Source organism: Canis lupus, chromosome 21 (assembly GCF_011100685.1).
Source record: "Canis lupus familiaris isolate Mischka breed German Shepherd chromosome 21, alternate assembly UU_Cfam_GSD_1.0, whole genome shotgun sequence".
Lineage (NCBI taxonomy): Eukaryota > Metazoa > Chordata > Mammalia > Carnivora > Canidae > Canis > Canis lupus.
Window position 1 is genome coordinate 22312153 of NC_049242.1, and position 15192 is coordinate 22327344.

General features: G+C 35.8%; 1 protein-coding gene across 13 annotated transcripts in view; it reads right to left on the bottom strand.

Annotated features, from left to right (window-relative positions):
* The window catches only part of EMSY (EMSY transcriptional repressor, BRCA2 interacting), a 90358-nt gene that overhangs the window by 48818 nt on the left and 26348 nt on the right, over positions 1-15192 (bottom strand). For all 13 annotated transcript variants that reach the window (XM_038568570.1, XM_038568558.1, XM_038568567.1 and 10 more), the window contains 2 exons: positions 14148-14424; positions 1601-1855 (listed from right to left, as the gene is read on the bottom strand). In XM_038568570.1, coding sequence (XP_038424498.1) covers positions 1601-1855; positions 14148-14424 — 532 coding nt within the window. The remainder of the gene's footprint in view (positions 1-1600; positions 1856-14147; positions 14425-15192) is intronic.

Sequence of the window (15192 nt, forward strand, 5' to 3'; positions counted from 1 at the left end):
GCAAAAATGGGGCAGCCCGGGTGGCTCAGCAGTTTAGCGCCGCCTTGAGCCCAGGGCGTGATCCTGGAGACCCGGGATCAAGTCCCACGTCGGGCTCCCTGCATGGAGCCTGCTTCTCCCTCTGCCTGTGTCTCTGCCTCTCTCTCTGTGTCTCTCATGAATAAATAAAATCTTAAAAAAAAAAAAAACTGCAAGAAAGAAAGAAATCCTGGCATTTCCAGTAACATGGATGGACCTTGAGGGCTTTCTGTTAAGTGAAATAGGTAAGACAGACAAAGACACATACTGTATAATCTCACTTACATGTAGAATCTAAAAAAACAAATAAAAAAAGGATTCACAGATACAAAGAATATTGGTAGCTGTGAGAGGCCGAGGGTGGAGGACTGGCCAAAATGGGTAAAGGTGGTCAAAAGGTATAACATTCCAGCTACAAAACAAATAAATCTTGAGAACGTAACACACCAGTATGGTGACTATAGTTAACAATACTATATCAGAAAGTGGCTTACAGAATAAATCTTAAATATTCTCATTATAAAAAAAAAAAAGTGTGACTATGTGTGATACTGGATGTTAACTAAGCTTACTGTAATCATTTTGAAATATATAAATAAATCATTATGTTGTACATCTATAAGTAATACAATGTTATATGTCAATCGTTTCTCAAAAACTAAATAAAATGTTTCTATCAAAAAACAAAACCAAACAAAGCTGAAAATGTCACCATCTTCCAAATGCTTCTTTTATCACCAATAAAAGTTCATATTCATTGAAGGAAGAAAAAATCCATTTTTATTTCTTAAAGATATTAAGTATATTAAGAGTCTTTTAAATTACCTTGTGTTTGAAACCCCATCCTACCTGCTTTTCTATTCAATACTTTTATGAATAGCTTCCACTGAGTGTCCTGCTTCCTCAGAAGCTGAAGATGACTTTTTTTAAAGATTATGTTTATTTATTTATTTGACAGAGAGAAGGTGAGAGAGAGAGCAAGTGCATAAAGCAGAAGGAACTGCAGAGAGAGAGAAAGAAGCAGGCTGCCCGCTGAGCAGGAAGCCCAAAGTGGGGCTTGGTCCCAGGACCACAGGATCATGACCTGATGATGGCAGACACTGAACCAACTGAGCCACTCAGATGTTTTCAATAAACTTCTAAATTGTTATTCCACAAACTCCATCATTGTATACAGTGTCCTATAATCTTAGCACCTCTGCCCATACAGTTTTATGCCAAGTTCATAATATAGCATTCTAACACAAAACTCTCCAGAATAATTTTTCAACCACCTACTTTCTATAACCCCAATCTGTCCAGAGTATAATTCTAAAACCTGTGTTTGCTTCCTTAGCTTCCTTATCTCCCTGGAGGATTCACTAAAAATAACTGCTCCTGCTGAGCAAATTGCTTTTTTCTCTCATTTCTATTCCAAAATTCCAGTTCTTTCTATATACGTATGTCCAACAGGAGGCTCTCAAAATATATTTTGGAATTGAAACTCTGTTGCTTGAGGAAACTGTATATCCATATATACTCACAGTCTTCAGAGAAGTAGTGAATGGGAAAGAATTACATCTTGTAAACATTTTCCAGTTACCTGACTCCTGTTTGATTTGAATAGTAGGCTTGATACCAGGTGGCAAAGGAGATTGCTGAGGCTGTTGCTGATGAGATACTGGAGCAGGCTGAGCCACCTGTTGCTGGGTCTGTTGCTGCACTTGATGTAACTGCTGTTTAGGAGACTGTTGATGCTGCTTAGGAAACTGTGCAAGAATCTGAGTTGGGGCACCCACTAAACTTTTAGGAGAAGGAAGTCTGGTTGATGCCATTTTGATCGCTGATGTAGATACTCCTGCAGAAGAGTAAGAGGAAAAGAATTTATTTAATAGTAAAGCATACTTTAACGCTACTTCTTATAGATGATGATAAAGACTAGGTAAATCAATAGAACCAATGATTGAGCACCTGTTAAATGTCATATATAATATGTGGTGTTTTTTTAAAAAAATAATATGTGGTATTTTATATATCTGATATACAGTCCTCAAACTTTGCAAAGGAGGCATGATTGCTTTCATACTCAAAAAAATTGATTTTCCCTTGGAAAACAGAGGGAAGAGATAAAATATCAGGAAGGATACGTCTCTCAATGAATTTCCTGTTAGGAATTATAGGTTTAATGTGAATAATGTAAGAACAAAGCACACTAAATTTTGAATCTTATTTGTAATCCATTTTTTAAAATATTACTTTTCAGGTTCCAAGAAGTCAATTTAAACAAGGCATGAGAAAATATTTCACATTGAAACATTCATCTTTTGAACTATTCAGCATGGCAAAATAATTTTTTTAGATTTCATTTCTAATGATCTATAACTTAAAGTCATTTCTTGAGAACACTAACTGGGTCATTAAGTAATCCGTGGAAAATTACAAGTGGGCATACTCAATACATCTACAGCAAAACAATTCTGATGACATAAGGTATTAAGACATTGCTTCTCAGGGCAATGCTAATACTAGCACTAGGTAAGGAGTACCAGTAACTTCCACTAAAGATGAATGAATTTGAGAGAAATTCTTCCCTCTCCCAGATATTTTATTGGTAATTTTCTTATAATTCTTCAACAACACAAACTATTTATCTGTAAATGATTTAATTTTCCTAACAACCTGAAATGTAACTCATCAACTTTTTGAGCCACTGCCAAAATGAGACTTATAAATTAATAGCCTGTTAAATTCTTAGGCTATTTCACACCTTCTACTTCCACACCCCCATTATGACAATTACATTGTACTATAGAAAAAATTTTATTTTATTATTTTTTAACGAAAAAATTTTAAGTATCACATTCCTACATAAAATGTTTCTGGAGAATTATAAACACGGAAAAGAAACTTTAAGAATTCATCTGATGCCCAGGGCCTCAGTGCCTTCACCTGTTGAATTCTCCATGCCCTAAAGATTCTCTCACCTCACCCAACCCTACCCCTCTGCAAATACTCGTATTTTAGTGACATGTGTGTGTTATACTGCTAAGTTGTGCTGAACTAGATTATCTCAGGAGCCCCGTTATGCACCAACATTTTATGACTCAATGAGTATAAAGTTTTTTACAAGGGAAAGATATTATTTTTAAACTATTTAAAAGTTTTCACCTTTATACTGAATTTATAATGAACTCCTGTATTAACTGAGATAAATTGTGCACATGGGAAATTCCCTCTGTTCTCCATGTAGGTTTTTATAGTAAAAGTATCTGATGTAAAAGCAGTCAGGTAACTTTAGAATCAGAACTAGGTTCAAGTCATGCCTTCAACACATAAACACATTAACAGTGGTATGATCTGACTGAAGTACTTAACCTGAGTATTTGTTCATTTAGTAAAAATTTCCTGAGCATATACTTTATGCTAGATCCTTGGGAACCTATACTGTATCCATGAAACAGTCCCTACCTTCAGAAGGGTTTCAAGAGAAGATAATCAAATAATTGTCCAAATCTATTATTACAAATAGTAATGAAGGCTATTTTTGTTTTAACCAGTAAAAGGTCCTCTTCCTTTTGCCCTTTGTTTCCCCAACAATTCAGCACTAAAGCTGTCAGCTGGTACAAAGCAAGATAAGCAACTAGGCAGCTAAGCAGAAGAGTGGCTTAGCATGAAATGTCAGAGCCCACTGCAGAAACTGGGCTAGCACAGGAATCAGAGTAAGATGAGGAGGGGTGTCCATGGTGGAGAAACTCAGGGGACAGCATGCATATAGAGTTAGAGCCCAAGTAAGAGTTCCATGACCATAAGCCACCTAACAGAGTCTCAAAACTTGAGCAGAGTATCCACTGGAAGAAATGGCTAAGGTAGTATCAGAATCCAAACTAAGTGAGAAGACCTTCTTGGTGGGAGGGCAGCCTGCCATGGGTGTCAAAGCTAAGAAGGGTGAGACTAGCATCCATGCAATAGGGTGATGTGAGGAGGGTGTCAGAAACTGGTGGGGTGATGGAGGAGTCTGCAGGATGTCAGAGCCTGAGTGAAGAAGGCATCTGCATGAAGGTGGCGGCAACAGCAACAACGACAGATTAGTTGCATTGTAGGGAACTGATAAGTAACTATATGAAAGATAATGGAATTTAGGTTTTTCACTGTCAATGAAGGAAAAGGAGAAAATTAGAGTTGTTTAATTGAAATTAGATATATCAGTAGGAACCCACAGTTTTTGACATACAGAATACAAATATAAATATGAGTGTGTATAGATGTACATGTGTGTGCATGCATATATATACACACAAATGTAACATAGCAGTAGCATATCTAGCACCCAGATTCTAGCTAATTCTTACTTTCCACTAAAAGGAATCAGGGTTCGTCTGAAAAATGACTGATCCCAGGGCTAGACTAGGAAAACTACAAGATGAGAGCTTGGTAAATATAAAAGACTTTTTACTCCTCTTTTGTTCTATCTTTAAAAGAAAATTGTTTAAAGCAAAAATAGCAATGCAATGTGGGGTTACAACATATAGAATTAAAAAGCAAGACAACCATAGTACAGGATGAGAGAGAGAAAATAGCAGTGTACTTATTCTAAGATTCTAACACAATATGGGAAGTGGTATTATTACTTCAAGACAGACTACTATAAATTAAAAATGTATAATGTAAGCTCTAGAGCTGAGTTCTAGGGCACCTTACTCCTAACCTCCATAGGTGGCAACTACTGGAGATATTTTTCATTGTCATGACAGAGCCTATGGCTACCAGTATCTAGTAGGCAGAGATCAGAACTGCTGTTAAACATCCTATAATGTGCAGGTTAGCCTCTCATGGCACAGAATTATTCTGGCCCAAAACATCCATAACATGGAGGCTGAGACCCAACTCTAGAGCAACTAGTTATAAAGTATTAAAAAGGGCAGCCCGGTGGCGCAGCAGTTTAGCGCCACCTGCAGCCTAGGGCGTGATCCTGGAGACCCTGGATCAAGTCCCACGTCAGGCTCTCTGCATGGTGCCTGCTTCTCCCTCTGCCTGTGTCTCTGCCTCTCTCTCTCTCTCTCTGTGTCTTTATGAATAAATAAATAATCTAGCCATGCAACCAAAGAGATGCATTTTAAACACAAAGGGCAGGCAGGTTAAAAGTAAAATGATGAAACAAGATATATAGTGCAAACAGTATAAGAAAGTTGGATGGCTACATTAGTATCAGAAAAGAAGATATTAAAACTAGAAGTATTACCAGAGAAAAAGAGCAATGCTTTACAAAAAGGAGGTGATTTCATCAAGAAGATACAAAAGTCAACCATACTTCAATAATAACAATTTTCTTAAAAAAGACAATAATCCTGAGGCACTCGGATGGTTAAGCATCTGCCTTTGGTTCAGGTCATGATCCCAGTGTCCTGGGATTGAGTCCCACTTCTGGCTCCCTGCTCTGTGGGGAACCTACTTTTCTCTCTCTTCCCTACTTGTGCTCTCTGTCTCTCTCTTTCAAATATACAAAATCTTAAAAAAAAAAAAAAAAAAAAAGACAACAATCCTAAATCTGCATGCACCTAATAACAGAGATCAAAAGACATGAGACAAAACTGACAGTGTTGAAAAGAAAAATGCACAAGGCCACAATTATAGTTGAAGATTCTATCAACCTATTTAATCTCACTGGCATGTATAAGACCAAATAAAAAGTCAATTGTTCTAAAACCATTTATTAAATAATCTAATATAGTATATATTCTTGGTTGCCTGATTAATTTTCTTTCTCCTCTGCCTTTTGTCCTTTCTAACAAAAACCCAGAAGGAAAAAAAAAAAAAAAAAAAAATAAAAAATAAAAAAAAAAAAAAAAAAAAAAAAAAAAAAAACCCAGAAGGGGTTTTCTCCCCTCAGAAGGATCCACCTTCCTGGATACTGCCATTTATTTTATGGAGGGACTGGCCTGGGGCCAGCCCCAGAGAGCAATTTCTAATTGATCAAAGGCAGTCATGATGGTTCCATTCCTCTTACCAGGAACTATTTTTAGGCTAAGGTGTGTGACACAGTTGTGGCCAACAGACATAAGGGAAATCTCCTAGGGACTTCTGGGAAAGGTTTTCTCTTTCCTGAGAGACTCACAAAAAGGGACTGTCTCTTTTTCCTGTCCCCACTGTCATATCTGGATGTGATGTATGAAATTGTTGTACTCATCCTGCAGTCATGGTGTGAGCTACTGAGAAAAGAGCTGACACACCAAGGAAAGCAGAGAAGAAAGGTAAAAAGAAACTTGATGGCTCCAGTGAGCTACTATATAACTTAACTGGAATTTCTCTGCTTCTGGACTTTCAGTTTTAGTAGATAATAAATTTTCTTATTAAAAACCAATAGCTCTGTCAGATTTATGTAAAGTCATTCAATTGCTTATTGAATTTTGCAATTCAATTTACAGATTAATAACCCAGGGCTCTGTAACAATTAAACATCTGAATGCCAAAAGAATAAATAGGCTACAATGAATACCACTGAAGGCAAACAGAATAGGCCATATTTGGAGAAATTTAAAATACAGTTCTGGCTACACTGGTAATTCTGAAAAAAAAACATGAACTACTTGGGAGTTTTAACACAAGCCCCAAAGAAAGAATGAAGCCTAAAACACATTAAAACAAACAAACAAACTAACAAACAAAACAGTCATATAACTGAAGGGAAAGAAGATAGGTAATTATAAGAATATTACCTGTGTTTTGTCTTGTATTCATAGAGATTAAAAGAAACAAACAGATATTAAACAACTGTCTGGTTAAACAGTATGCCATTCAAAATTTTTTTTAATCCTAGAAATTATACTCCCTCCACCCAATTTCTATAAATCAGAGGAACAAAGATTTGATGGTGGGGACAAACTAGTAAGATATTCTAAGATGATAAAGTTCAGGGAGCTAAAATATATATTTAGCAACCTCTATAAAAAATTCCAACGTGGGCAGCCTGGGTGGCTTAGCGGTTTGGCGCCACCTTCAGCCCAGGGCATGATCCTGGAGAGCTGGGATGGAGTCCCAGGCTCCCTGCATGGAGCCTGCTTCTCCCTCTGTGTTTCTGCCTCTCTCTTTCTCTGTGTCTCTCATGAATAAATAAATAAAATCTTAAAAAAAAAAAAAAAAAAAGAAATTCCAACACCCTGACTTGGTAATCCTGTTCCTGAAAGCTGGTTCTAAGAAAAGAGAGGGTTCAATTAAACTCACAAAGATGTTTGCTATAGATAAATCTATAATATCAAAATCGTAAATACTCTAAATACACAATACTAAGAGAATAATTTAATAAACTGCAATAGTAATAAAAATATTAAATAGCATTGAAAATAATTAGGGTAATTTAGAAAAATAGAAGAATGTTATATGAAAAAAGTATAATACTAAATGCAATATGGGTTTTTTTTATTCCAAAGAAATAAAAAACTTATTCACATGGGTAAAAAGAAATTAATACATAAAATGGAAAGTGCTAATTGTGATACAGTGGTAGGATTACTGATGGGTTTTTGTTCTCCATAATTATTTAATCTCTTAATACTTTCATGTTTTAAAAAATTTAGATGCTAAATAAGGACCACACTTGAATTGACAGGGTTGGGGGATTTCATAAGCAAAGGATTTCATGAAACAGAAGTGGAAAATGAGAACTGCATTCAGGGAGAGCCTACAGAAAATCAATACACTGAAGAGAACAGGAGTAGTGGATATAATTGAAAGTAGTATGTTACTCAGATGAAGTGGGGTCAAGGAGGGAAGATAAAGGTCAGTGGAAGACATTTCACTGTAGTATTGGGTAAATAATTCATGAAGTCCACAAAAGAATATTAGAAGAATGAGATGAAAGAAAATTTCTCTCACCAAAATATGAGAAAAGACAATGGCAAAAGGATTTATCTGAGAAATAGGTAGAATAAAAAATACAAACATCATGGTAATCAACCTGTGTAATGAACAACAGCGTATTATTTGGCTTATGAGGAACAAGAAGAGTTGCACAGATTTAAGAGGTAATAAAGGCTATACAATATATAAGGGAAATCGGGGAAGAATCAAATACAAAGCAGTCATCTAATAAACTATTTCCCTCTATACATATAAAACACATTTCAACTATCACTTTTTTTGTACTCCTAGCACCAGACTTACAAACACCTAATTAAAAATTATCTCTTCCAGGGCAGCCCAGGTTGGCTCAGCGGTTTAGCGCTGCCTTCAGCCCAGGGTCTGATCCTGGAGACCCGGGATTGAGTACGATGTCAGGCTCCCTGTGTGGAGCCTGCTTCTCCCTCTGCCTGTGTCTCTGCCTCTCTCTCCCTGTGTCTCTCATGAATAAATAAAATCTTAAAAAAAAAAATTATCTCTTCCTAACACTAAAGTGCACAATATATATGTGTAGGTTACCTTTTATCAAACAAAGAAAATATATAATATTTACACATGTGTGCTTACATATTTTAAAAAATGGAAGGATAAATAGAAAACTAATTAAAGGAAAAAAAATGGTTACCAATCAGGGAAAAACTAAAGAGGGTATAAGAATTGCAAATCAAAGATAGACTTCACAGAACACATTTTGTTTTGTTGATTTGACTTTGGAAAATGAACTTTTATTATACATTATGCAATTATAAATTATACATTAAGTAAAAATTTTTGAAATTGCAATCAGTAGAAACAAAACAGAATTACGCAAAGTAACCTAACTGCATACCAAATTAGAGCTTAACTACAGGGAAAGAAGTTATTTCAGGTGACTTTAAAATACAATAGTTTTGGGACGCCTGAATGGCCCCACAGTTGAGCATCTGCCTTAGGCTCAGGGCATGATCCCAGGATGCAGGATCAAGTCCCACATCGAGCTCCCTATGGGGAGCCTGCTTCTCCCTCTGCCTGTGTCTCTGCCTCTCTCTCTCTCTGTATCTCTCATGAATAAATAAATAAATCTTAAAAAAAAAACAGTAGTTTGACTATTTTCCTTAGTGAGAATACCTTAAGAACTATAATAAACTCTTAAATTCTATTCAATAATCATATTGTTAGTCATATTAGTTTTGTTATTCTGAAACTATTATGTTATAAGATAAATCAAATACATAACTTTATTAATTGTTAGAAACCAGGATTTTCAGTATAAGGAGAACAAAGATACATTATACAAACAGAAAAACAAAGAAGTAAAACGCCAAATTCTAAATTGGAATTGATAATATCAGTATGAACTGATGATGTATTTCTTCCTTAAAAAAAAAAAAAGGACTATAGTTCTGTCCACAGAAAAGATTTAGAAACAATGACTAATCCAGTAATAATGACAATCCCCAGAGTACCCAGAAATTGTGATATTTAAGCACCATTTCTCACTAAGATGTCAGAGCTCCTTAAAAAAATGTCTAACTCCAAAAAAAAAAAAAAAAAAAAAAAAAATCTAACTCCAAATCTGGGGCAGAAAATCTGTAAGACGAATCCAGAACATTCTGTCGTATCACAAGATAAGGACTATCAAGGATTAATGTGGTTTTGTCAAAAGAATTTAGGAGCCAACTTCAAGAGACCCCCAGTGGAATGTATGGGAAAATTTGAGCACCAAGAGAGTATCTGCAATAGATTAACAGATACCAAAAATCTTAATAATATGGAGAATAAAAATTTCACTGGTCACTGAACCAACTCATTATCTAAAAACATATAAATAGAAACACTCAGGCATTTATCCTGCTTTTTCTATATGAACTATACCTCAGAGTAACTAATGGTAATAAGGGAAAGTTCTTCTTTAAGAATTCCACCTAATAAATAAAGAAAATAAAGATAAAATTTATTTTGCAACTACTAACAAAATAATGACCTAGGCAAAGACTACCAACAGCTATTAAAACAGTTGGTAGGGCAGCCTTGGGTGGCTCAGCGGTTTAGCACTGCCTTCAGCCCAGGGCATGATCCTGGAGACCCAGGATCGAGTCCCATGTTGGGCTCCCTGCATGGAGTCTGCTTCTTCCTCTGCCTCTCTTTCCCTCCTCTTTATCTCTCTGTTTCTCAGGAATAAATAAATAAAATCTTTATTAAAAAAAAAAAAAAGTTGGTAATACTTGTACCTACTGATCAATGTTAGTATCATTAAAGTGACAAATCAGTCATTATGTGCCTCCTAAGGTGTGCAACAGGAAGTACACAATACTACCTACAAAATGTTCAATCCCAGGGCACTGGGTAGCTCAGCTGGTTAAGTGTCTGACTTTGGATGAGGTCATGATCTCAGGGTCCTGGAATTGAGCTCCATCCAGGGGGCAGTGGGTTTGTCCCTCTCCCTCTCTCTCTCTCTGCCCCTCCCCCCTGCTTATGCTTTCTCTCTCTCTAGTAAGTAAAATTTTTTTGAAAAGTTCAATCCCCTATCTCCAAAAACAGTCAGACTTAAATCTGATCAAGCTTCCTGATTTAACTACCAGTTTTATGGAACTACATGGAATAGGAGAACTTGTTAAACCACACTATCAGTATAAAAATCAGTAAAATCTAGATTATAAGAAACTCATGAAAAATGACGGATTTCTTCAACAAATAAATTGCCAAGGGAAAAAAAAGGAAGAGAGACTTAAGTAAAAAGACATAACTATATCAATGTGTGGACTTTGGATCCCAATTAAAAGAATTTTTTTATGGCATTTTTTTTTATGGCAGAAGAATTTTTTTTATGGTTTTTTAAGGAAACTTGGATAGGATCTGTGTATTTTATTACATCAAGAAAGTATTGCTAAAAATTCTAATGATAGTGGCATTGTGAGTTATGATCTTTTTTCTAAGGATACATAATAAGGTATTTATAGATGAAATTATATAGTATTTGGGATCTGCTACCAAACATTATAGGTTAAAGGTGTGTGGATGGAAATAGTATGTATAGATGAAATAAGACTGACCATATATTGCCCATATCTTAAGCTGGGCAATGGGCACATAAGGTTTTATTTTACTGGTCTCTCTACTTATATATGATTGGAATCTTCCATAATAAAAAATGTATTAAATCATCCTTTAAACTTTGAGATGACAAAGTCAAAATAACTATTCTAATCAGAATTTTAAGAATTCCCATATTTGAAATATTAAGAGGTTCTTTTTCCTTCCCACAGGATGAGCCAACTATACACAATCCCCCCTGCCCTAACTCTATACCTTTGGAACCATCTCTACACCTATTAACATGGAATCACCTACCAAGTTACTGGTATTAAGACTCTTTCCCGGGACGCGTGGGTGGCTCAGCAGTTGAGCATCTGCCTTCAGGCGTGATCCTGGGATCTGGGATCAAGTCCCGCTTCGAGCTCCCTGTGAGGAGCATGCATCTCCCTCTGCCTATGTCTCTGTCTCTCTCTCTCTCTGTTGTCTCTCATTAATAAATAAATAAATCTTAAAAAAAAAAAGACTCTTTCCCCTCTATCACCAGCTACCCCTACAAGAATAACCAGAGACAGATACATTAACTCTAAAACAGCCTGTCTCTAGTCCCCAACAGAGGCAGACACTGAATGTCCCTGTTCCCCAGCTAGCCACACAAAAGCTGCTACAGAAGCCCTACAGTCCGAATGAAAACTCTGGTCTGTAGATTACCACTTCCACTAACATTTACCTTTTTTTAAAAGGAATTGCCTTAATTTTTTAGCACTAATAATAGCTACATAAAATATCTCAAAGACTCAAAAGAATCCTATTGTTTCCCCGAGTATCTGCATTACAAGGTTTTTTTTTTTTTAAGATTTTTATTTATTTATTCATGAGACAGCGAGAGAGAGAGGGAGAGAGAGAGAGAGAAAGAGAGGCAGAGACACAGGCAGAAGGAGAAGCAGGCTCCATGCAGGGAGCCTGACATGGGACTCAATCCCGGGTCTCCAGGATCAGGCCCTGGGCTGAAGGCGGCACTAAACCACTGAGCCACCCAGGCTACCCACGAGTTTATTTTTATAGTTCTCATGCTCTATTGAATTCCAGTGAATTTTCAAGAAACCCCTGAGATATCTTGTTCAGTTCCACTATAACAACTTGAAGCTCAAAAAGATACAGGATGCTAAGAAGCAAAGGAAAAAATAGGGAAGTCCAAAATTACCAGAGTTTCAGAAGATACCTAGAAAAAATAGTGTGAAAAAGAGAAGAATGGAATATTCATTTTGCCTAAAGATATTTCATTAGTAGCCAAGAGAATACCCTTTTATCTCAAATAATATCTTCCTTTGGAAGAACAGTAATAATCTTTCTAATAGTTCAATAAAACTTCAACAAACTGTATGATGAGTACTGGAAGGGAAAAATGATTATCAGTGGATAACAGTTCTGATACAGGGGTCACTCAGGTAAGAAGAGAGGTAGTCCTTCCTTCTCCCACCTTCAAATTTTAAAATGGTGAATTTGGATCATGTTTGCAATCAACATTTTCAACAGACTTTCTGTATAAAAATTATTTCTATTTTTAATAACACTAAAGTAAACTATACTTTACTGCTGTGCAAATAGAAAGTTTAGAATGTTTTTTAAAAATTAAAGTAACAAATAAAAGAAAATTTCAAGCCTGCTATTTTCCTATCATTCATTGAGACATTAAATAGGTATAAGAGCCAGGAAATAATGACAGATGCTTTTACATTCTAGCATTAGGGCTATAGAGTAAAGGAATACTGACTGCATCGCATCTACGTAGCCTCCTCCTTGCCTACATAGTTATAGAGAACATACTAAACATTATTAAACCAAATTATGAAAAATACGTGGTTTTCCTATTCTTGTGCTTGTATTCACTACTAGTTCATAAACTAGGATATTTTCAAGTCCCACTCTATCTTAAGTTATGTACTATTCAAATAAAATTCAATGAAAACTAATACTAAGTCCTGTTCTAGGTTGTCTCTATGCTCCCTTTGATAGACTCCAACCATGCGTATGATTTCTGTTCAGTACATGCTTCTCTCACATCCTCATCTTAAGACTCACCGACACTAAGAAGAAGATTGCTGACAGTGTGCTATTTGCCCTTCATAGGGAGGAACACAAGGATATGAAAGAAACCTGAACTGATTTGAGGCTTACATGGAATTGAGATTTCCACGTTTCCTTTCTTCTGCTATTATTAAGCAGCAATTGTCCTTCAGTTCAGACTTAGTTCCTCTTAACATCTCCCTTCATCCACCGATACAGAAAAACTTAGGGAAACTGAAGAAAAGGCAAATGACATGTCCTTGAAATCTTCCTCTTTCTCCTCCCACTTATCACTGGGTACCTTATTCTGAAGAGGCTGTATATGTAATGTTCCTCCTGAAGAACCTTGAGTAAAATATGGTTGACTCTTAACAACACAGAACTGCAGGGGCCCACTGATACACAGATGTTTACAATAAATACAGTACAGTATGAGAAATGTATTTTCTCTTTCTTATAATTTTAATAACATTTTCCTTCTCTAGCTTACTTGATTGTACGAATACAGTATATGATGGATAGAGCATACAAAATGTATCAAATGTTATTGGTAAGACTTCCAGTCAAAAGTAGGTTATTAGCAGTTAAGTTCTGAGGGAGTCAAAAGTTGTATGTGGATTTTCAACTGTGCCAGGGATCATTGCCCCTAAACCCTACGTTGCTCAAAGGTCCATTTTAATTTCAAGTTCCTCATTTAAGAACTTCAGGGGGGTGCCTGAGAGGCTCAGTCAATAGAGCATGTGACTCTTGATCTCAGGGTTATATGTTCAAGCCCCACATTGGTGTAAAAATTACTTAAAAATAATAAAAAATCTTTTAAAATAAATAAATAAAATCTTCATTATATTCAAGATATTTACCTATGCCTTTGAAATTTGCTGTGAGAAGAGTTAACATACATTTTGTGAATACTAATTGCCTAAGTGACTAGGTACTATGCAATTGGAAAAAAAATCTTGGAGTAAGCATGTAAATTAATATAAGAAAATTGAGTAACCTATTTTCTTGACATTCTCAAACTGGCGGAAGGAAAGTGGTAATTTCTGGTATAAAAGCAGGGATCTTCATACCCAAAGCAGAAAAATACACGCACATGGGTTTTTTTGTTTGTTTGTTTTTGTTTTTTCAAAATTCCCATATACCACACATACAGAATTACATAATGGATCACTACTCACCTTGTGCTACTGTTGACATGACCACAGATGGTGTGGAAGATACCACAGCTGTTACTGCAACTGTATTAGGAATAGGTGATGGTGTAGAACTGCTGCTGCCACTGCTGCTACTACTGACCAGGGAGGACTGTGAAGCAGTTATAACCACTGGTGGCTTCTGGGTTGTGGAAGCAATGACTGATGTTGGTACAAGCTTAGTGACTGCTGCATAGTTATGGGATTTGGAGAGAATGTTGGGCACGAAGGTTGAACTTGGTGATGTGGTCACTATAATAACCTAAAGAAGGAAAAGTAAGTTATTTTCATGTACCCACTATACTACTAATAGCTACATATATAAAATAGTCTACATAATAGACTCATATATAATCCAAAATAGCTTATGAAATATGAAGAAACAATTCATCAAAAGAAAACCATAACTAAAAATATATGTAAGCTTTCCCTTACTAATAATTATCAAAATGTACTTAAAAGAAACAACTTTTACCAACCAAACATTTTTAAAAACAACATTCAATGCTGTATAAGATGCAGTGAAATAAACATTTCAATATACTGCTTAGGGAGTATAATGAACACAATATTTATAGAAAGTAATTTGGATAATCATTCTTTTGTAAATATTTGTTGAGCATCTACTATGTGCCAGGCATGGTTCTAGATGCTGGGGATAGTGGAATGAACAAAGTAGACAAAGTTCATACTTTCATGGAGCTAAATTCTATTGGTGGGGAAGGAAATAATAAATTAGAAAAGTAAATATATGTCATACAGAGATAAATTGAAGAGACAATAAAGCAGGGTAGGAAATAAAGAATATTGGGAGTACTATGTTATTTTCTATACAGTGTTTAATGAAAATCTCTCTGGTAAGGTTTAACAGTTGAGCAGAAACTAGAAGCAGGGGTGTGAACCATGCTGCCACCTTGAGGAAGTGCATCTAATGCTACAGAAAGAAGCAAAAAAAAAAAAAGGCCCTGAGGCAGAAGCAAGCTTGGTATCTTCAATAAACTTCAAGGACCTAATGAATGGGATTGGAATT